Consider the following 24430-nt stretch of genomic DNA (forward strand, 5'->3'; position numbering starts at 1 on the left):
TGCATTCAGATATATATATATATATATATACAGTCGAACCTCGATATATCGAACAGCGCGGTGATCGCAAATAGTTCGATATAGCCAGAATTCGATATATAAAATCACGTAGAAAACGCGTAAAAAACTAGCGCAAATCAATCAATGAACCAATCGTGGCGCAATAGATACTCACATGAAGCTTCAAACAAAGTATTTATTTAGTTCGCTGAAAGTACTGAAGCAGCGTAGCCTGCTTCATATTGGCAACCGCGTGCTTGACCACGGCGTCCTCAACATAGTCCAAACGGTCCACAAGAGACAGTCCAGTGCCTTCTATTGCGCCGCAGTAGCGGCGTACAACGGCCAAAGCAGCTACAGCCTCAGTTGCAGTCGGAAGCGGGGCAACATCAGCGCTTGCTGGATCAGCCTCGGCAGCATCTTCGTTTGGCCGCTCAGCAGTCACTTCTGCCGCGATCTCCACATCTGTTAACTCCGCCACTGTTCCGGTGCTGTCGTCACCGGCAACGAAGTCCGCAATGCACATGATGTGTGGCTCAGCACCGACAAAGCGGTCCAATTGGCTCCACGGCCGTCTCGATCACGCGCGCACGGCGGGGGCAAGCCTCGCTGCGCGCGCGTGATCGAGGCGGCCGTGCTGGCTCCGTTCCGGCTCCGGCGCCATTTGAACGCCGCTACGTTCAAATGGCGCCCTCGGCGCAACCGATGTGGGCAGCTGTCGTACGCAGCAGTCTGAAACGCCGATCGCGCCGCCGCTATCTTCGAGAGTGTTGCGGGAAAGCTCGCCTCCTGTCAACAGAGCGCACTTGGTCTGGGGCAGCGGAGTTCGATATATCCATTTTACAACTGGCCCCGTTCGAAATAAAGAATTAAAAATGCATGCGATTTTCTATGTGATATAGAAATCGTTCGATATACGCAATAATTCGATATATCCATGTTCGATATATCGAGGTTTGACTGTATTTATATATATATATATATATATATATATATATATATATATATATATATATATATATATATATATATATATATATATATATATATATATATATATATATATATATATATATAGGGGTTTTCTTCGAAGTTCAGCACGCAGGACCCGACGTAACATACGCAGGAAAGGGACGACAAACTTTTTGGAAGACTTCTTTTACTTAACGTTTTCGGCTGGTGGACCAGCCTTCGTCAGAGTACAGTAACGCATGAACAACACATACACAGTTTTTAAGGGCACCGTATCACGAGCAGAGGGCGCGCTATCTACACTGACTAGACAATACACTGCGCATCATAAATCATTGTCATTGCGCATTATAAATGATTATTCATGACACGCATTTTTCATATACAAAAAATGAAATCCAGATGTGTTCACGATACAATACATACAAACATGACTCTCAAGTAAGTGCCAGCGGTTACAATGGTTATGTGTAGTGAAAACAAAATGACTTACACATGCAGATACAAAGGCGTGATGTTTAGCACATGGCATCTCTAAGTGCAACCTCGAATTATCTAAAAATTGATATGTTAAGCATACAACTTCGAGCCACAGCGACATATGTTAAAAAAGCCACATGCAAAATAGGAGACAGAAAAAAGCGCTGAAATCATGTGCGTACACTGTGTGGGAAGTGTATATTTGTGCTCAATCTAAAGTTAGACAGGTTAGTTTTCCTTTGTTTTCATTTATTCCAGACGAGACAGTGTTAAATTTGTGAATCAGGTAAGATTCGTGAAGCTCGCGGTCATGGTTGGTGCGGAATCCAGATTCGAGTATTGTTACTTTGAGATTATTAAATGAGTGGCCCGGCATGTTAACATGTTTCGAGAGTGGTAGATTTGGTTGGGATTTGGCATGTGACCTGTGGTTGTTAAAACGGATCCGGAAAGGTGTTTCAGTCTGGCCTATGTATTGCATGTGGCAAGTGCCGCACTCGAGCAAGTAAACTACGTTATATGAATCACAATTGAAACTGCCTTTAATAGTGAACATGAATTGGCTGGCTGTACTGGTGGCAGTCAATGTAGGCGTTATATGAGCGCAGACTTTGCAACGTGGTTTATTGCAGCGGCTGCAACCGGTCGGGTTAGAAGTGGCGATTTTTGAAGACGTTAGTATGTCACCTATATTTTTCGAACGTCTATACACGACACGAGGTGGCTCAGGAAAAATGGCTTTTAACCTGTTGCTTTGGGTAAGAATGCTATAGTGTTTGCGGAGTATGCCCGAGACCTTAGGGTTAGATGCGGAATGTGTATCAAATTAGCCGACTGGGAGCCACTGGGCTTGTTTCTGCCTTTAAGAAAGTCCATCCGGTCATGCCCTGCCGCTCGGTGTATCGCGTCATCGATCATCTTCTCTGGATATTTACGGTTGAGAAGTTTCTTTTTGAGTTCCTGGCAACAAGAATTAAAATCGCCTTCTTCGGAACATATGCGCTTAAAGCGCTGTGCCTGGCTATATAGAATGGCAGTTTTACAATGACGCACGTGGCTGCTTTCAAAATGAAGAAATTGATGATTATCAGTTGGCTTTTTGTAGAGTATATGCATATATATATATATATATAACGTTAAGAGACAGAAAGAGAGCGGTTTGGATCATAGAGCAAACAGGTATAGCCGATATTCTAATTGACATCAAGAGAAAGAAATGGAGCTGGGCAGGTCATGTAATATGCCGGTTAGATAACCGTTGGACCATAGGGTTACAAAATGGGTACCGAAGAAGGGAAATGCAGTAGAGGATGGCAGAAAACAAGGTGAAGCGATGAAATTAGGAAATTCGCGGGCGCTAGTTGAAATCGGTTGGCGCAGGACAGGGGTAAATGGAGATCGCAGAGAGAGGCCTTCGTCCTGCAGTGGACACAAAACAGGCTGATGATGACTACCGTATTTACTCGCATAATGATCGCACTCGCGTAATGATCGCACCCCTAAATTTTGTCGTCAAAATTCGATTTTTTTTATTTCTCGCGTAATGATCGCACCCCGAAGTTGCCGCAGCGATACGTCGTGTGCTAAGTCTAGTGAATAATGATCGCGCTTACCACCTGTCGAATGCTACGCGAACGACTCTTTAAGACAAGCCAAGCGGCCTGCACGCACTAAACATTCTGAAGTAGATGCCTCATTTCATTACTTTCATCACTTTCCGCACTTCCTAGACAAAATGAGGTACAACCAAACTTGCCTTTATTATGGGTTGCCTTTATAATGGCTGATGTCAACAAAAACAATAAAGGCGCATTTCGATTCTTTTCATCTGCTTTTGCACTCGTGAGCACGCAACAAATCGCGCGCGGCAATGACAGTAGCCACGTTTACTCCGATACGTTAAAAGTGTACCTTATTCATACGCCGACGCTCGTAACACAGCTAAGATATTCGCCCACCCTTAGCGGAAACGTGCCGTATTAGGATAGTAGTGAAGACAGATGCTGCAGTTTCCGCAGCATGCCCGTCATGTGTTTCTATGTCACTGGCAGCTAAGCGCGCCCACCTGTTTCTGTCCCCTCAAAGTGGACATGGCTACGTTATTGCCGCAAAATTGCCGATATTAACGATAATATTCATCACTGATACGGAAGAAACTGTTTCAATGCACGTAATGTACTAACGAGAAGAAAAAAAAAATCGCGTTTGGCGCGTTCGGCTTGCTCCGCCAGCCGCCATTTTTGTTTTGGTGTCCCGCACCCGCAATCTCGCATCCCGCAGCAAACGCGGGACGAAAAAAAAAATTTTTTTTTTGGCGGAAAATTTAACCCGCGTAATGATCGCACCCCTGAATTTGCGTCAGTTTTTCTGACAAAAAAAGTGCGATCATTATGCGAGTAAATATGGTATATATATATATATATATATACACACACACACACACACACACACAGTAAAACCTCGTTAAACCATACCCGCTTAAACAGTAGTTTAGTTTAAATGTAGTAAAGTCAAATCCCTGACTTAGTGGCCATTGAACATAACATGTTTTGCATCCGCATAAACCGTATCAGCTTACAGCGTATGCATCAGTTAAGATGTAGCGTTTCCACTTTTCGTCGTGCAAACACGGTGGTGCATGCTCTCCGTCGGGCGGCCCGGCAGAACAACAAGCCTCAAAGATCGGAACAACAGCCTCCAAGTGCCGTGTGCGTTTGCGTATCAAGCCACATCAACATCAACATCACCTCGATACAGTAACAGAGAGCGTTGTGGCGTTGTGCAAGCGAGGATTCGCGACATAAAAAAAACTTGGATAAAGCTTGGATAAAAAAAGACGCCGGGTGCTCAGCATAGAAGAAAAATTAGACATCGTCCGTGCTATCGAACGTGACACAAAGAAGTCGGCTCTGGCACGCGACAGGGATCTGCTGTTGACTACGTTGTGTGGCATTTGGAATGCGAAGGAGTTGCTCGGCAGCCCTGCTGCGATGACGAAGAGATGTCGGCTACGAGGTTCGACTTTTCACTGTCGTTGCCTCTGTTGCCGAAGTGTCGACTAGTGACAGTGATGAGGACGACATGGAAAGCGACAGCACGGGCGATTCAGGCCCGACAGTGGCAGAAGGTGCTCATTACGTCAGACTGATGAATGAAATCGTCACGACGAGAACAGGGCGCGATAACGTAACTATTCCAAACGAAAAGTATTCCGAACTCCGACATCTCGCAATGAAAAAGCCACCCCGGGACTTCTGCAGCACTACTGCGCACTTGCACGGAGAATACGTAACGTCAACGAGGAATCTGCCATGCGAGTGTTTGCCGAGAAGAGAGGGCTGGCTGAAAAGTTGTCACGCAGCTTCAGTAAGTTTGAGGCCGCTGTCGTCGTCCTAGGCTGCCATGGCACCAAACGAAAATAACACTTTTGTTGTGCGAAGTGAATAAATATAAATACTGCATGTTTTTTCCCCTTCCATCGCACTCTCTCCGAGTTCCCTTTTTGACAGGTAAGTGGGCGGTCTCATACTAATTCGGTTAAACAGTACAACCGTTTAGTACGTACTTTTTCCGAGCTCTGGCCAACTACAGTTTACCGAGGTTTCACTGTCTATATATATATATATATATATGATTCAATGAAAAGTTCTGTAGGTCCGGTGCATAGGTAGTTGAAGAAACGAAGGTGCACACTTATAAAAATTGCATCTTAATGTTTTTAACGTTTCGGCTGTGGCACGGCCTTCGTCAGAATAAATTGAATAAATTATTCGTCACCTTCGTTTCTTCAACTATATATATATATATATATGTATGCAATCTCGAAAAGACGGAACAATAATTTCATCTTTGCACTGCCAGTATACACGACAATAGTGACTGCTGCAAGTGGTGTGTCCGAGATATCAGCAACGTGATGTGACAAGCCCTTTCACCGCCACGACACTAAACTTCTGGGGAGCAGGGGTGGCTTTGCTCTCTTGGCTTCTTCGCTGTGTAGCTTCCAGCACACTCGTGAAGAGAGAAACAGACAGAAAGCCCGGTGTTGTTGCTATAAGTCCGCTCATAGTTGAAGGATGGGAAAAATTTTTTTGGCATAGGATATGCGAAATGACTTCCATTAATAGTGAGGCCATCCTATGATTTGTTTGAAAAGTGTTTCAGGACCCCTTTAAGAGATAAAATGATAATGAATCAAATGAGACATCCACGTAAAAATTATTTACATTCTAGCAGAGATTAGACGGGACAGACGGATAAACTGGACGATTGGGCTGCTCTGGAGTAACCTTGGCCACCTGAGCTGGGGTTCTCTAATAAGCATCCAAAACTTAGCGCATAAATTTTTTGCACTTCACCACTATTGCATTGTGGCTGCTGTAGATTTTGGTTGAGCTTTCAACCTTGGCGGAACACCACCATGCCGGTTGGATGTATTGGTGTCAGCCGAATACTAGACGGAGCATTGAGACTGAGAACTTAAGGGTTCATTTGGCCGGTACAAGACATCGCCAGAGAACTCTGGACAAGACTTTAGCCCTTAACTCAATCTCAAGTAGGCCGAAGACGATGTTGAGTGCACGATCACAGTACATAAGCAGTGATTGTGCTCAGGGGAGTCTACACCACTTGCTAACGATGCCTCATGACTACCAGGTGTGGGTAGTTCACACCACATTGCAACCTTATACATACATTACTATAGTGCTTGGATTGAATTCTGTGCTTAGTGCCATGCCCATACAACCAGCCAAAAGCATTGCTATTGTCTTTAGCTGTCTCATTGGCATTTCATGATGACTGTTTCCACAGGGGGTATTTGTGCAAGCTGATACAGCAAAGGCTGATATCTTCAAAGCTCATTTGTTTGTAAGTCTAATAACCCAGACGCAATGTCCGATTCTCTCAGATGCATGCATCAGTCAGCATCAAACCTAATTAATTCAGAAGAATCTGCTTAGACAGTGCTGCATTATGTCCGCTGAAGAAAGGAATCACAAGGCCAAGTGTCTAGAAAGCAGCGTACTTCCTGGTAACGCATATGGAAGCCTTGTCAGGAGTGCTAAAAGGCAGACTGCAACTCACTCACTCTCTCACACGCATGCACACAGCGAGAGAGTACCGTATTTACACGATTGTAAGTCGACCTCTTCCTTAAATTTTGAAAATCTGAAGTGGGGAGAGGGGGTTGACTTACAATCGAAACCAAAACATGGCACCACAAAAAAAAAAAAAAGTGAGACCAACGGGATATCAGGAGAGCTACAACGTAGTTCCAATTTTATGTTCGTTCTATGGCCCCACCTGTAGCTTTCTGCTATCCCGCAGGCTTGTTTGCTTTTCAGAAGGGTTTTTCAACATTTTTGAGAGTTTTACAGTGCATGCAGCACTTCTGTGGGGGTGTCGATAGTTCATGGAAGTGCCGCTGTTTCATTTGCTGCGGCACCCTCAGAACAGCGGCGCTTGTGGGGAGTATTGATAGTTCACGGAAGAGCAAACACCGCTCGCGGCTCGCGTGTTTCTCTTTCCCTGTAGCTCTTTAGTTTCATGCGTTCGATTTGACTGCCAGCCACGTGCTACTTCCGTGCTTCCTCAGGCGTCATGAGTGCTCTGAGTCCAGTAAACATTCAGCGCTCGTTCACAGCGGCGTTGAAGAGGGCTGCCATCCTTTACGCTGAAGAAACAAATAACTGCGCAGCGGGCCGCAAGTTCGATGTTTCTTAATAGGTGGTGCGAGAGTGGTGACGGCAGCGAAGCAAAATTTTCACCTGTCACGGCAAGCGAAGAGGTTTCCGCGGGCCGAAGTCGGGGATGCTTTCCAGAGCTGAAGACCAAGCTTGCAACATCAACGCCGAAATGCGTGATCGGTCCTTGCCAGTGACGTGCGACATGGTCAGGAGACAAGCCTGGATCTTCGCCTTTTAAGGACCTGCTCCGCCGTGATTACGGGTGGCTGGCGGCAGAAGACCGCGAACTTACGCCAACCGGACATGTCACAAAAGCTTCCCCGACGGCTTTGGGTGGTTGGGTGCTTTCGGCATGGACTTATGTATGCAAATGCGGAATTTTGCTGGATGGCGACATGCTTCCGGACCGTAGCAGCAATGACGATGGCAGCACTAGTGAAGAGTATTCCAGTGACCAAGCCAGCTACTAATAAATTTTCGTTATAGAATGCGCCCATGGGTATGCTCTTCTTTTTTCCCTGTCAGACGCGATATGGGGGGGGGGACTTACATTCGAGTCGACTTACAATCCTGTATATGTATATATATATATATATATATATATATATAAAAGGAAATATAAATAAGTAAATTTAATGCTTTGATTTTCAATGTGGATATGCTATAGTTCAGGCAGGTGATAAGAAGAGATGACAGTGAAAGCAGCAAGCAAATAAATTTAAATTGGGCTTATCTGCCTCTGCAATAGTCAAAAATGAGGCACTTGTGCTTTGAATATCATCAAGCTCACCTCCTCCTCTTCCTTCATCTTCTGCAGGCGCCGATCCTCAACTAGACGCTTCGCCCTGAATTTAAAGAAATGAGAATAATTTGCCACAAAAGCTTTCATACAAATGCTCAGAAGTAGACACAGAAGCTACATTTCCGAATGGACACTTGCTATTACAGTATTTACATACGTAATGATCACGCTCGCGTAATGATTGCACCCCTGAATTTTCGCGTCAAATTCGATTTTTTTCTTTCCCGTATGATGATCGTACCCCAAACTTGCCGCAGCGATATATCATGTGCCAAGTTTAGCTAATGATGATGCTGCTTACCCTTTGTCGAATGCTGTCAAATGCTATGCTAACGACCCTTTAAGACATACCAAAAAGTCCGCATGCACCGAACAGATTCTTAAGCAGACGCCCCTTTTCATTCCTTTCATCACTTTCCGCACTTCCATGAAAAAAAATAAAAGATCTACAACCAAGCTCACCTTGGCTTTATTATTTGTAAGCTTTATAATGGTTGGGGTCAACAACAACAAAAAAGGCGCCTTTCGATTCCTCTCATCTGCACTTGTGGGCACACAACAAATTGTGACCGTCAACGAAAGTATCCACATGCAGATTGATATGTTAGAAGTGTACCCTATTCATATGCCAACACTTGTAACCCAGCTAAGATATTTGCCCGCCCTTAATGGAAACGTGCAGTATTAGATAGTAGTGAAGACAAATGCCGCAGTGTTTGCAGCATGCCCGCCATGTGTTTCTATGTCACTGGCAGCTAAGCGTGCCCATTTCTGCTTCTGCCCCTCAAAGTGGACATGGCTAAGTTATTGTCGCAAGCTTGCAGATATTAACAATATTATTCATTACTGATACGAAACAAACTGTTTCAATGCATGTAATGTACTCACGAGCAGAAAAAAAATTGCGTTCGGCACATTCGGTTTGCACCACCGGCCACCATTTTTGTTTTGGTGTCCCGCACTGTTACAGCGGCAGCAAGAAAATGAAGTGAAAGTGAAGTGATGTCATCACGCAGCAAATGCGAGATGAAAAAAAAAATATATATATTTTCGTGGAAAATTTTACGTGCGTAATGATCGCACTCCTGATTTACATCAATTTCGTTGACAAAAAGGTATGATCATTATGCGAGTAAATACGGCAAACAATCTGTTTGCCGTATTTAACAAGATGCAGACAGTTTGGCAGCACACACTGGTCTATTTCTTTGGTGACAGATCTGCTGCATAGAACCGCACATCTGAACTGTAAACGATTCAATTTTCCCACTCCGGAGAAAGCATGCAAGCATTGCTCCCTGTTGCAACTCACCTCTCGACCCTCTCCTCCAGGGAAGCTGCTGCTGCAGCTGCATCAGGCGGCGTAGTCTCAGCCTGTGAGACCGACACGCTGGGTGCTGGCTCGAGGGCTACTTCGGTTGGCAAGCTGCCATTGTCACCGACACAGCTAGGTTCCTGAGCACGTGAAAGAGGGTGGAGAATGTACATCTCCATGGGGCGAGCTCAACATATTCACTACGTGGGCCACGGCAGCTGATCACCCAATGTAGCTGTACAGTGACATTATTGCTAGAAATTAATGGAAAGAAAACATTCTCGTTGCTTCTGATCTGATGCATTGTGGCACCATTCTCTCTGCACTTTGAGAAAGTTTCAAAAGAGCGCAAGTATCTGTTAATTAGTGGTGGATCGCAATGCACTAGAGGAATATGACAAGTGACCCACCGATGGGTCATCATGCACAGGAATCGAGACTTCAAAAAGTGCTTCTGCAGTCAACATACGTATTAGTAATAGTGCAGAGTACACACTTGAGGCCTTTGAATCAATTTATTAAAGAGTACAGCACTGCACTGTCATTACTTTGAGATTTAAAGGGCGTGGCGACTATGGGCATGCACAAACAGCCATGGCCGTACACAAAAGTTGTGCACTTAGGTGGCGCCCAAGCGCTTTTTCTTCAAAGTAACTACCACAAAGTGTGGCAGCCTTATCATGAGAAATGCTTTTAAGCATGCGAGACTGGCCAATGTTTTTTGGCCCTGATAGCAGTAAGGTGTCGCCTTTCATAAGCCACTGTGGAGCTATGACGTTTAGATGTTTGACAAAGCCATTTTTTTGTAACAACATGTACAAGCTCAAGGAACCTGTGAAACAAAAGCATTCAGTGTACTTTTAGGAAGGACTGCAGCATCACAAAAATATGTGTTGCAGTAACAAGCTAACTAATAATATTAAGGGGGTATAGTAGGTACATATGAAAATGTCAGATTTTTCTAATTTTCTCATGTTTCTCAAAACAAAAAGGTTTAAAATTTTGTGACCATTTTCCACCACCTAAATGACCTTAAAACAATGCTAGCAGAAAGAAACTATCCACGAGTTGCTCTCGACAAAGCTTATGATGCCAAGTCAAGATTGAAGAGACAGTCGGAACTAGCCAAGAAACAGCCTGACAGGTTGCCAGCCTTTATAACAGAATATTTTAATGCCCTTCCAAACATAAACAACATCCTACGAAAATACCACCCAATATTATCGAGTAACGAGCATCTGACAAAAGCGTTCAAGGATGTACCAATGGTTACCTATCACCGCAACAGAAACATTAAAGACATGTTAGCGCATGCAAAGGTCAGCCAACATCATTCTCTCATAATAAAAGCATGTTGCCCCAGGTGGAAAACCTGCAGGCACCTTCAAAGTGACATTAAAATTAAAAGCACCGCCAATAGTTATACACACGAAGTGAGAACCAGCTTTACAAGTTCGGATGTGATTTATATGCCTGAATGTTCCTTCTGTAAGAAAGAATATATCGGTAAAACGGGACAATCAATGAACATCAGATTAAACAGACATCGTGCGGACACATTTAAGAAACCAATGAGGTCATAACTTTGATGAACTTCAACTCTACATCTTACAGTCAAATGTCCGTTCTGAACGAGAAAGAAAATACTGTGAATCATACTTTATCCATAAGTTCAAGACATTGCAGCCAATAGGCTTAAACGTTTCAAAGGGAGCTATAGAATCAATTCGCTATGCTAAATTTCAAGCTAAAGGCAACACTTAGTTTGGTTGCTTAGTCTTCTTTTTCCCTCCCTTTCTTCTTCTTTTTTTCTTTCATTTATATAGTATTTATTCCATTTCAGTAATTTCTTTTTTCGTTAGCACTGTTTTCTGACGCTCCTTTTATTATCTCTTTCACAGACACGATAGCCAACAACCTCAGAGGGGTGCTGTGCGTATGGCCGTGTCACCGACTTTGTGCACAGCACTTCTTTATTCTCAACTCTATACCCTTCACTGCTAACACATGTTTGGTCGTTGCCGCACCCAGCCGCCTTACCCCCTTTCCCCTTTAGAACCCCACCTATAAATATGCTGTGCTGAGGAAGGCATATGTCCCCTTGAAAAGGACAAGTCCACTTGTCGAAACGTTGGCTCCTGCTTTTACCTAGTTCTTATTTTGCTCACTGTGCTGTTGAAATGTAGCTTGTGCAGCTTTGTCGGCATCAGTTTTGCGAGTTGGCTGGTCCACGTCGCAGTTGCCTGCTGGGCCGCGGTGCAGGCTTTCGCTCAGAAAGCCGGGACAGTAAAGATGTGTTTGGCCTTCCTCTACCCAGCGTTCTGTACTGCACAGCCATTGCTTGTGTTCAAGTACGTATTCAAGCACCCAACAGCCACGCAACGCATCAGCATTCTTGCAACAGCTCAAATCTCAAGCACAACAGGAAGAACTCGCGCCGTGAGAGACGCCTCTCAATTCGCAAATGATGAGCAAGCAATCTGCCTGGGTGCCTTGGCACAACTGAGAGATCAACAGCTGTGCACGGTCCTTCAATATTTGTCACGTCCGCACCGCTGCCGCTTTGCTGCCCAGTGCAAGCGTCGTCTGCATAGGTGCTATTTAATAGCTGCTAATAAGAAAAGTAGGAAAATTACCTGCCCTGCAGCTTTGCTAAGATTACTTTGAGAGTATACGCTAGGCATTTATAGTCAATCTAGCCCAAATGAAATTTCGTTGCAGTTGGCCTTTCATTTCCAAAAGCTACACTGCATGTTACAGCTTGTCTTGCCAATTATGTAAACGGCGTCACATAACTGGAAACAGAAAAAAATAACTGAATTACATTGTGCATTACCGACTTAAAGATAGACCAATTTGCAAAATTACTAAACAGGTGTAATTGATTATAAGTAATTCATTATGTGTAAATTGTTACGTACAAACCTGGCTCATGGGCATCTATCTCTAAAGCATACTGACCTATTAATAGGAGAGAGCATCACATTCAGCAGATTCTTTGATTTATGCTCGAGTTTCTTCAACTGTCCAGTATGTGCCAATGGGTGTGTGCCCAATCTTGGCAAATCATCCAGACAAGGGGTACAATAAAAAGCCTTAAATTTACATGTATGTGCCAATGTGATGTAAGGAGCATAGAAGTTGTGACATTTGCAGTGCATAAATATAACTGTGTCGCATAGGATAAAAGCAAACACAAATGTATCCAGGCAGCACCTCAACATGGGCGAACTTTCGAAATGCACTGGCAGTTCCTGGCCCCCACGGTGACCCAAGGTCGACAGCTTGGTGACAGTATGGGCAGTGCCATCACGATTCCTGGTCCAATGATAGCCTAAGGTTCGTAAGAGCAGCTTGAGCTTGATGGTACATCACGTCGAAATAATAGCACAAATTTGACACAGAGACAAGACAACACAAGCCTAAGGCTGCTTGCATGGTGAAAATACTGTATCGGCTGGGCCATGCTGACGGGGATCCAACGTTGGCTCAGAATACACACGCAGTAAACAATATTAGGACTGCTGTGCAACAAGACAGGAATTACTTGGCCGACATTCCTATGACTTGCCAGCATGGATAACTAAGTTGGCTAACAGGCTGCTGTGACAGACCTGGCTGTCGTATGTGGGGATGCACGACCCTCGCGCCTCCCCTGATGTTTTTCCCGCATAGCGCGTCTCCTGTACTCCCGCTTCGCCGCGTGGCCTGCATGACGCCCACGCGGTTGATGTGGTTGAAGCGCAGTGCGAGAGATGGCGCGAGTGTTGCGCGAGTGTTGCGCTGCTAACGCCGCGAGGTTACTTGGGCGCTGAAAGGAAGGCGCATGCTCTTTTTGGGTTCGGGAAGCAAGCGGGACGGACGTGCCGTGCCGCGCGCCGACCGATGCTTCGGCAAGACCGTTTCGCGTGGCCGCCTTCGAACGCGCCACGATTCGCGTGACTATACACGCGAACGACCAGACGTTGGGATCCAGCATGGGGCGAACATATTCGCTCGCTTGCGGTCGCGGTAAGTCGGACTTCTAGATTTGTCGCGCGCCCATCGGCATGTTTTGTGGATAGCAACTCGGCTAGCTGGCACTGATCTATGAAAGGTGCAATAAATGCCCTTGTGATTGTTTGCACAACTGTGTTGTCGTTCCTTTCTCCCAAGAGTACGGTGTGAGAATCCCACATCAGACCCCACACGTATAAACCTTGCATAAAAAAGCTTTTTACCACTTTACGACATGATCTGGCTGTCGGTGCAAGATTTAAAAGAAATAATTTTACTAGTCTATTTTCTAATGTTCCTTCCCAAATTATTTCACTCACCTTGAACACACTGAGGCATTTAGTTAGGTTCCTCTCTTTCAAGGAATTAAATGACAATCGCCACCGTGCAGTAAGTTCGATATATAAAAGTTTTTCTTTGAGCACATGTTGGAGCTTTTGCTGGTGCATGGGTTCACAAATTGTAAGGCATTCCTAAGTGCAGCAAGTGGGTGTAGTGGCGATGGCAACGTGGCAATGTCTGTCTCTCTGTCCAGCAGGAATATCAAAAGTAACCACCTGTCTGCATTTACATCATAAGCCCTTACCTGGAAGAGCTTGTCGATGCGGTGGAGAAGCTCGAGTGGCTCCACGCTGCCCGCAATCACCTCCAGAGGAATGCCATTGCAGCCAATGAAGAAGCTTGATGGCACTACCACAACAGGGTCTAAACATCTCTTGGTCATGGTAAACACTACAAACAAGCCTGACTGAGCATGCACAGATTGCACATACGTGCACATAGGAAAAGGCCTGCTCACTCGATAGCCAAATAGAGGCAAACAATATTCCCGTTTTAATCATCGCCATGCCACTTTAACTCCCAATCTCCTCCTGAAACATGCCCTACTGTTGGTGCTAGCTGCTATATGCCTAACGTTTTTGCAGCAGCACATTTGAGAATTGTACAAGACAAAAACTATGAATCACTAGTCCCTAGAAAAACAATGACCTGTCTGCATCTGAAGACACTTCTAATTATACTTGCTAATTCAATTAATCTGTACAAATCATATCGCAAGCAGAGGATGGACACTTAGGTGGTTGTTGGTGTTGTAGTAGGCGACCTTGTATCAGGATCTCTTCTTTCGTTCTTTCAGACAGCAAAGATATACATAGCCAAATTTCACGAACAGCTGGGTTATTAAAACTTAAGTATTCTACATGTGAAATAGTCAATTTTCTCCCTGTATTCACAATATCTTTTAAAGTTCTGGCATGGAGCTCACATTTTTGGGCAGATTGAAACTTCCCCAAACATTTCAATATACAGCTGCTGACCAATAATTTGGACATGCTTGGTTATTCAGGCCACTTTGCAACACCGTCACAGGTGCCACAGATAAGGACGAAAAAAAAATTTGGCACCTTGCAGTGCACTATTCGAAAATTCGGACTCCCACCTGCACGACCGCATGCTAACTTGGCCACCAAGTGGAGCAGAGAGTGATATTTTTGTTTTGATGTGTCGTCAGCCTGTTCTATGCTTTCTCGAAACAAACTAGTGAAGCCTAATCAATCCAGTAGTTATTAGCTGCACCCAAAGCATGGGACAAGCCATGCTGCTAAGTTCTAAAGGCAGCACACATCTGCTGTTTGTCATGCATGTTCCCTGCACCCAGCATTTGTTTGTTTATGTTTTAAGTAGCAACGTAATCCTGGTTGAGTTGGTTGATTGCTATCTTTAATTTTTGGCGCTCATTATCATCAGGCTGCTTCAAGTGGCACCAACTCCAATCTTGATGTCTGTGCTGATGGGGGCCGCAATTAAATGAGGGAAGTGCCAGTCAATGACGGTGACGAATAAACCCGTGACTGTTCAGCTATTATAGTGCAGTCAACTTATGTTACCAGGGGTTGGAGATTAGCTGCGTGTATTAACTGTACTTTTGACCATCTGTAGCGATAGCATGAGAATGGTTGAAATATGGACTGACCAGGTCGCAGCCAAGTGTGTGCGTGCATGCAGCGATATGTTGACAAGCCTTTTGGCCACTTGCGAAATATAGCGCCACTCATTTTCCGACAAATATGGCATTTCAGACTTCCAACTGTTTGGACTTCTCAGGTATTCCTGTCAAGTCCTAATTATCAATTGGTGACTGTTTTCAGTTTGTCCTGATGCTCTCTTTAATGGTGGCCAAGACAGAAAAAAATTAATGTGCACTAGCAAAATTGACGTTTCAGTGAACACAAGTAAGCTGCATCTAAACTGAATACATGTATTACCGTCACTTTCCGTCGTTTCCGCGCCCTCCCGCCTCACACCCCCTCCCCTTTAGAAGAACCCCACCTATATATACTGTGGCGAGGAAAGCATATGTCGCCTTGAAGAAGACAAGTCCACTTGTCGAAACGTTGGCTCCTGCATTCACCTTGTTCACGTTTTTCTCATCGTCAGTATTTAGCTATCTACTTTTACTAGTCAGCCGCTCTGTAATGAGTAGCATCATACTGTGTTCATCAAAAAGGATACAGATCTGTGAAAACTGCTGGCATGGCTCGCTGGAAGAATAAAGGGATGGTAAACAAGCATCACATAGTACAGAACAAAAAAATGCAAGAGCAAAGACATGAGCCAATACAGCAGAACTGATTATGGCAACTTTGCATTTGTACAAGACAACGTTTAGTTAAGGCTACTGCTTGCTTTTCTTTTTCCACGAACTGGCATACATATATAGCTGTTTACCAACAAATCAACTTACTACTTTATTTTCTTTTGCAACAATATTCCTTCAAGGTTCCTGGCATTATCATTGACTAAGTTTTCACATAAGGTCATAGCAGTACTTTTTTGTTTATATGTAAATTCTGCGTTATTTTATAGAAATTGCCCACTAGAAACAAATAGGATGTCCACTGACTGCACATTATACAACTTACTGGTGTAAAGGCACGATGATGTGTGGTGTTTTATGGCGCAAGGGCCAGGTTTGGCCAAAGAGCGCCACGACAGGTGGTAATGTTGACGATGTATTGTGGATGACATGCACAATGAACTCATCATGGTAGATGTGATATGGCTGTAAAAGGGCCTAAAATCTGCAGCTGTAAGTGGCGCAGAATATATAGTTGCTAAAATAATGATGGTGACTAGGCAGTGATGTGGGCTATGGCAATGGGCTGTCGTTAAAACATTGTGCAATAAAACAACACTGACACCAGAGTTTTAAGAGAGCCCTTGAATGCAGGGCTGTTAGTCACGTGCTAAAAATTGCCTGGCCAAATGATTTTCAGGATGTCAGTTTCGTCTAAAAAATCTAAGACTGTTTGCAGTTTGAAAAACGGTTCGTCACCAAGAAAAAATGCAGGATGGAGCGGTATATTTTCGCGATATGCAGAACGGAAATACTTTTTCCTCTCCATTTCTATTGCAGGGCACTGGATAAGAACATGGATGACTGTCAAGCCATCGCCGCACCTACAACAAGTAGGAGGGTCCCTGCCAGTCAAGAGGTAGGAGTGAGTACTAAGTGTGTCCTATTCTTAATCGGCAAAGAAGTACTTCTTTGTACTGTGCTGTTTTGTCACTTATCCAATTCCGCAATCTTGGTTTTACAATATGTAACTTATTCAATGTTTGTGTATCCCACTCTGCTTGCCAATGTTTCCTCAATTTACGGTGCAGAAAGTGCTTTAGGTCTGTGGCAGGAATGGGGATATTTCCATCTGTGTCGCTAAAACTCACTGACATAGCATTTTCGTCAGCAGCTACGTTGCCTTTTATACCTTTATGACCAGGTACCCAGCAGAGGATAATCGCTTGGTTGCAGATATATGCGGAGCACAACATACTATACAGCTCATTCAAAACGGGATTCTTAAGCTATCGTAAGCTAATCAGGGCTCTCACGACACTTAGCGAGTCTGTAAAGACAATAGCCTTAGCGACATTTCTGCGCCTTATGTGTTTAATAGCCGAAAGTATACCGTATGCTTCCGCCGTAAAGATACTGGTGTGTGGGTTTAGTGGCCCTGATGTTGAAAATGAAGGTCCAAGAGCTGCGTAAGCAACACCAGCAGGAGACTTTGAAGCATCTGTGTAATATTCGTCACAAGAATACTTCTCTTTAAGTTCAATAAAATGTGATTGTATGTGAGCTTCAGGTGCTTGTTTCGATAATTCTAAGAAAGAGAGGTCACATTGAATAGTTTGCCACTCCCAAGGCGGTGGAAGCCGAGAGGGCGCCATTAAGATATTCTCTAAAAGAGAGACCCCTGTTTTTTCTGAGAGTGCTTCCAACCGGAGGGACAGAGGAGGCCGGACACCTGGGCGGTTACAGAACAGCCTGGCCATGGAGGAGTCGTGAATAATTGAATTACATGGATGATCCACAGCTGATTTTACCTTCAAGGCATACGAAAGACTTGAAATATATCCTTTGGTAGTATAGGGACCATTCATTAGATTCCACGTAAAGGCTTTGCACAGGGCTAGTCCTAAAGGAACCTGTAGCAAGGCGGATGCCTAAGTGGTGCACAGGATATAGCATTTTTAGAGTACTAGGTCCTGCAGAATTATAGACTATGGCACCATAGTCAAGGCGTGTTAATATTAGACTTTTGTACAACTTTATTAGGCATCTCCTGTCGCTTCCCCAAGCTGTGCGTGACAACAGCTTCAGAAGATTCATAGTCTTGAGGCACTTTGCCTTAAAATACTTCAGGTGTGGCACGAAAGTTAGCTTACTGTCTAGAAGAATCCCTAAGAATTTGTGTTCACAGCTCACAGATAATCGTTCTCCATTGAGATTGATTACGGGTTCTGCCAGTATACTTCTCTTATTAGAGAACAAGATGCACATACTTTTTCTCGGATTTAGCTTAAGCCATTTTCGTCCGCCCACTTAGACAATTTATTTATGCAAAGCTGTACATGTCGCTCACAGATACTTAGATTACATGATTTAAAACCTATCTGGATATCATCTACATATACAGAATAAAACATACTACATGGTATGGCAGTCTGGATGGAGTTCATTTTGACAATAAAGAGGGTGCAGCTCAGCACACCTCCTTGTGGAACACCAGCCTCTTGCGTAAATGGACGAGACAGAACGTTACCAACTCTAACACGGAACGTGCGATCGGAGAGGTAACTCTCAATGACGCATAGCAAGTTGCCTCGAACTCCCATTTCGGACAGATCACGGAGGATTCCAAAGCGCCAGGTTGTGTCGTATGCCTTCTCCATATCTAAAAATACGGACAGGAAAAACTGTTTGTGGACAAAGGCATCACGGATATTTGTCTCGATGCGGACAAGGTGATCTGTTGTGGATCTACCCTCTCTAAAACCGCACTGTAAGGGATCGAGTATCTTGTTGCTTTCAAGAAAATGGACGAGGCGACGGTTAATCATTTTCTCAAATAATTTGCATATACAACTTGTCAGAGCTATAGGCCTATAACTGTCGGGTGAGGAAGGGTCCTTGCCCTCTTTGAGAATGGGGATTACGATTGCTTCTTTCCAGGCAAACGGAATGTAGCCTGCGGAGAACATAGAATTGAAGAGTGACAGTAGTGTTTCTTGGGTTTCAGGGTGTAGGTGTCTGATCATCTCATACATTATTCTGTCACTTCCTGGGGTGGACTTGTTGCAACAGTTCAGTGAGGCCTGGAACTCAGCCATTCCAAATGGACGATTGTATACTTCATTGGATGAGCTGTTCCGACCCAAATTCTTCTGTTCTGCTAGCCGCTGGTATTTTAGAAATGTATCTGTGTAATGAGATGTACTGGAAATGTGCTCAAAATGTGCTCCTAGACAATCTGCCTGATCCTCCAGGGTGTCTCCTTGTGTATTTAATAAAGGTAAGGGATGAGTTTCGCGGCCTTTTATTTTGTTAACCCTGTTCCAGGCTTTTCGTTCATCTGTATATGAATTGATGCTGCTTATGTAGTTTTTCCAACTTTCCCGTTTAGCACGGCGGCGCGTTCTTCTACCTTGCGACTTGATCGCCTTGAAATTCATTAGATTCTCTGTGGTTGGTGAGTTACGGAGGAGATTCCAAGCCTTGTTTTGCTTTTTCCTGGGTTCCCTACACTCCTCATTCCACCATGGAATACGTCGTTTCGAGGGCGATCCTTTTGTTTGGGGGATACATACTGATGCAGCATCAATAATGAACGCTGTTATGTACGCTACTGCGTCGTCTAGGCTAAGTTCACAGATATCATTCCAGGGCAGCTGCGTTAGTTTACGAAACTTGGTCCAGTCGGCTGAATCAACTTTTTATCGAGGAACATGTGCAGGACACTCACTTTGTTTTTTAAGGTTTAGGACGATGGGGAAGTGATCACTGCCATAAGGGTTATTAATGACATCCCACTGGAGATATGGCACAATTGTACTAGACGCTATGCTTAGGTCTATCGAAGAAAATGTTTTATGTGTAGAGCTGTAAAATGTTGGCTTTTTCTTGTTAAGCAAGCAGGAACTTGAAGTCAATAGGATGTTTTCTATAAGCCGTCCTTTCGCATCACAGCGTGAGTCGCCCCACAGTGTGCTATGCGTGTTTAGATCACCGACGACTATGTAAGGGTGACGCAGCTCATCAATAAAGCTTTGAAATGTTGTGCTAGAGAGTTGATAACTTGGGGGGATGTATACGGACGTGATAGTAACTAGTTTATTGAATAGTACTGCTTGGATTGCAACTGCCTCAAGGGGAGTTCGGAGTTGCAGTTGCCGACAAGCAACGCCTCTGTCTACTATTATTGCTACGCCACCGGACGGTGCAACAGCATCATCTCGGTCCTTCCGGAAAATAGCGTATTGCCTAAGAAAGTTTGTTTGCGTAGATTTAAGATGTGTCTCCTGAACACACAGCACCTTTGGATTGTATTTGTGTAAGAGTTCTTTGATATCATCGAGGTTATGCATCAGGCCTCTCACGTTCCAGTGTAATATTTGTGTATCCATATTGTTTGTGTTTATGTGCTGTGTTTCAAGAGATATGAATTAGGTTGGCTCAAGGCACCTTTCCAGGCCCCCTGATGCGGGGTGTTTCTTTTTTCTTGGCGCGCTCCAGGGAGCAACGCCGTTCTTTCGGCGTCTGAGACGCCGGAGAAGTTTTTGTTACATCCATCGCCTTGTCAGAGGCGCTGGATGACGCCTGCTCAGCGGGCACACGCGGGGTTTTTTCGGGCCTGTCTGCACGAGCAGTGGCCCTGGGACCAGCAGGCTCGGAGGTCTGCTGGCCGTTCGTGGTAGGGGGCGGAAGAGCCGTGGCTGCTCCCGCCAGGGGGGCTGATGGCGTAACCGCCGTCACACTCCGTGTGATTTGCGCGGCCGCCTGAAGATGTAGCGCTGCCCCCCGGCGCGCCACATCGGTGTAGGAAGGACTGGACTGATTTTGGAGTGAGAAACGTTTATGTGCCTCTGGAAATGATAGGTTGAGTTTTACTTTAAGTTCTATGATTTGTTTCTCTTTTTTCCACGAGGGGCACGATCGCGAGCAGGCGGGGTGATCTCCTTCACAGTTGGCACAGTGGTTTGGTGAAGCGCAGATGTCAGAAGCGTGTTCAGGAGAACTACACTTAGCACAAGTAGCACGTCCTCTGCAGGTTTGCGACCCATGCCCAAAACGTTGACACTTAAAGCATCGACGCGGATTTGGGATGTACGGTCTAACACATAGCTTGCAGTAGCTAGTTTCTATTGTTTCAGGCAGGTTGCTGGTTCCGAAAGTAATGATTATGTGTTTGGTTGGTATTTGTTTGTCATCTCGCCTTAATGTTATTCTTTGCACTTTTACTACGTTCTGGTCTTGCCATCCTTCTAGTAGGGAGTAAAGGCACCATAGATAATGGAATCCCAGTGGACTTGAGGCAGAACTGTTATGAGGCATGTGCAACAATAATACAAAGGGGCCATGCAATTCAGTGGTTTAAATTTGTCAACACTGTTGCCGAGTAATGATGTGATAACTACAGTGAGCAATCACTTTAGATATTCATTAAATGCCACAAATCATTAAGGAAATATTTGCAGCACCTAAGTCAGTCATAAAAGAAACAAATAACGATACTTAATTTTTATCCTCCCGAACAACCCATTGCTTCTACTTTCTTTTTTGTGCGAAATTGTGCTCGAGTATTAGTGGTTCTTTTTGGTGGAAACTGAACATCCGAAAATAAATTTGGCACACCATCACTTTTTAACTGAAAATGTATTGGTCTAATTTAAAGCAATTTACAATGCTTTCCACAAGCAAACAAACGGCAGAAAAAGATGGCTATGTGGCTTACACATTCAAGCCTGACAAATACACTACAATAAACAATGCCAAATTGTGGTACCAGAAATGAAACTTCTTGCAACCATCGCAGGGCTGACATTCAGGATATTGGTTTTACCTGCAGATGTGCCACAATGTATGGTGTTATTTTGGAAAACTTACAGTGGCATTGCCATCAAGTGTTAAATTCCAGTTTGCATGATTACTATCATAGTTGTTAGGCAAATAACCACCAGGCACTGTTGTTAAATGTGGCTTGCTCTGCTTACAGTAAAACTCCCAATGGTAGCTACTGTTTAATTCGGCCTAGATAGGTTTTCCTATAGCAGATACAGCTGTATCATCTTTTATATACAGCTTAAAAATTTTCCCTTGACACAATATTGTGTGGAATGGGCAAAATACTAATCAAAAAGAGAACAATTGGCACAATAATTCAACTTTAAAGCAAATATAAAGGGTAAACTTAATGGTTTTGTTAATATCTTATACCCCTGTCACACAGGACGTTTTAATGTGATTAGAACTAAATGGCAATAGCATAGAATTACATTATTTGTCTGCTACACAGCAATATTTAATCCCATTAGAATCGAATGACTCCCACAGTCAAATGAGTTAGAGAAACTCGTTCTGCTTCCCGCTCGAAGCGAATGTATACTGTCTACCCCAGGGACAGGGTAACATATGAGATTGATTGTTCGTAATTTGAGAATATTTCATGTATCTTGTGTGTTTTAAGGCATCTGTCATTTTAAAGAGACAAAAGCTGTACGACAGGCTGTCAAAATGTTTTCACTCTCCACCTCAGTGGTGTGTTGCTGCCGTCGCTTTACTAGTTGGCCTTACTGTACGAATCAACAAACCGCTTCACCTGCTGCAACTGAGCACCATCGTTCAGTGCTGCCATGTCAGTCATATTGTTCGTGTTCAATTTATCTGCTTTGACCACTAAGCTGCCTAAGCCTTGTCTGGGCTTATGGTGGCCTGAAATTCTGAAATGGAAGTTTTAGAAGCGTGTTATTTCAGTGAAGCGATGCCCCATGTTTATTTTAAAATAGATTGACTTTTCAGACACTCACACATACCTTGTTTTACTTTTCCTGCTTTTTTTTTAATTATCGCCATTTATACAATGACCGAATGACATTAATTTTTTCTGTGTAGCACCGCCACGGGTCGAATGGCATTCATTGCACCTAATGTCATTTGAATCTAAAGACATTAAAAGGACCAGTGTGATAGGGGTATAAGCCACTACAATATGAAATACAAATGCATTGAGCGCTTGCCTGCCAGCTTGAAGCCTGATGGCAACACAGTGAGAACTCTGCAGCTTCGATGAAACAGCCGCATCTTCGTAAGTGGTCCCCATAGCCTTCGACAGTTCATCATTTCCTGGTGACAGGCAGCACATTCATTTGTAAAGAATGCCCCAACAACAAAGTGACAACACTATTATTGAATTTTCTAGAACTTCTCTTCAATGTGCCAGTCTCAGAACTACCAAAGCAAGAAGGGTTAGAAGCCCTGGCTACATCAAAAGCAGTTTTTTCAGCGTACCATTATTAATCTGCTAAGACAAAGGAACCTCATCATCCCATATTAAGCACCAATGCTTTGTCGCAATAATCACTAACAGGATTTTTTTTGTCTCGCTCGCTTTTCTATAATGTCCTGTGCATTATAAGACTGCACAGAACAAGCTTAAGTACAGATACGCAGCTCTTTCAATTTCAAGTGCTGGAAATGTTTGAAGTACTATGCGCAACTTTCATTCAGTGCAGCGCTTGTTTAAATGGGCCTGAAACACAATTTCTTGAAACTTAGGCAACACACTGGAATGAATGCGATGCATTTCGATTCACATCTACTGGAACACATTTTGGGGAAAGACCTTTTATACGACTGGAAGCCTTTTAGTACATTTACTTCATATAGGAGGTTCATTCTCCCCCAACTCATCAGTTCCACTTAGCTGGGGCAGCTGCGCCAATAGCAGTACCCTGCCTATTGTCCCTTTTTTACTTCAGCGATGCACTACACAGCAATGACAAGACAAATGGGCCACGTTAACAGCTGCCACTAACCAATTTCCCACTTCTGGAACAAACAGCATGTATGCATTCTTAAGCTTTTCTTTGAAGCTAATTTGTGGTCATAGCCAATCCCCCTAATGGCTGGTATCCATGGGCCGTACCACCGGCTGCTGTTGTGGCATAAGGCCAAAAATAGTGCAGGCCTTGTGGGCCACAGAAGAAAGCAAGCGATCTATTATTCAAGACTGCAAGCTTGCTGCAGCAGAATATTTCTTTGCTTCAATGTACATAGGAGTATTGTCTACAGATCAGGAACATTTTCTTACCATGTCCACACACAAGCTTAATAGTATTTATCTCTGAAAATTTTAGTATAAAACATATAGTTTCTGCATCTGGGCCTTGGCTGTTGCTTACTGTATTGAGGGAAAACGTTGGCACACAAAAAGTTTTCAATGCCCTTTTAATGGGCAATCTTGGCGGCTTTTTGACCATGTCAGGGAAGCAACTGTTTATGGTTTTCCTGTGCCTCATATCATAGACAAGATTGTTCAATTTATAAAATAATGCAGAAATAATCATAAATAAGCAAGAAAGCTCTACACTTGAACTGGACAGGGCAGCCCAGATATTGCTTCTTACGATGTCAGCAGTAATGTTAGAACAGGCATGCAGTGAGCATAAAAGCACCAGCACCAAGTGTTAAACTGCCACAAGCTGTAAACTTAATTTAATCGCATGAGTCTTCTTGGCAGGAAAGGTAAAACAACATCATTGCAAAATGAAGATTATAGTGTTGTAAAAACCTTTACAGCAGTAAACACAGCTCATTCAGTCTCTCATGGCAAAAGT

The 24430-nt window shown here is 43.9% G+C and overlaps 1 protein-coding gene across 3 annotated transcripts in view; it reads right to left on the reverse strand.

The window, feature by feature from the left end:
- The window catches only part of LOC135919821 (UBX domain-containing protein 4-like), a 66403-nt gene that overhangs the window by 27494 nt on the left and 14479 nt on the right, over positions 1 to 24430 (reverse strand). For all 3 annotated transcript variants that reach the window (XM_065453770.2, XM_070537850.1, XM_065453769.2), the window contains exons 2-6: positions 22832 to 22937; positions 15767 to 15795; positions 13839 to 13957; positions 9254 to 9396; positions 7930 to 7984 (exon numbers count right to left, since the gene is read on the reverse strand). In XM_065453770.2, coding sequence (XP_065309842.2) covers positions 7930 to 7984; positions 9254 to 9396; positions 13839 to 13957; positions 15767 to 15795; positions 22832 to 22914 — 429 coding nt within the window. In that variant the 5' untranslated portion in view covers positions 22915 to 22937. The remainder of the gene's footprint in view (positions 1 to 7929; positions 7985 to 9253; positions 9397 to 13838; positions 13958 to 15766; positions 15796 to 22831; positions 22938 to 24430) is intronic.

This window comes from Dermacentor albipictus, chromosome 4 (genome assembly GCF_038994185.2).
Source record: "Dermacentor albipictus isolate Rhodes 1998 colony chromosome 4, USDA_Dalb.pri_finalv2, whole genome shotgun sequence".
Taxonomy (NCBI): domain Eukaryota; kingdom Metazoa; phylum Arthropoda; class Arachnida; order Ixodida; family Ixodidae; genus Dermacentor; species Dermacentor albipictus.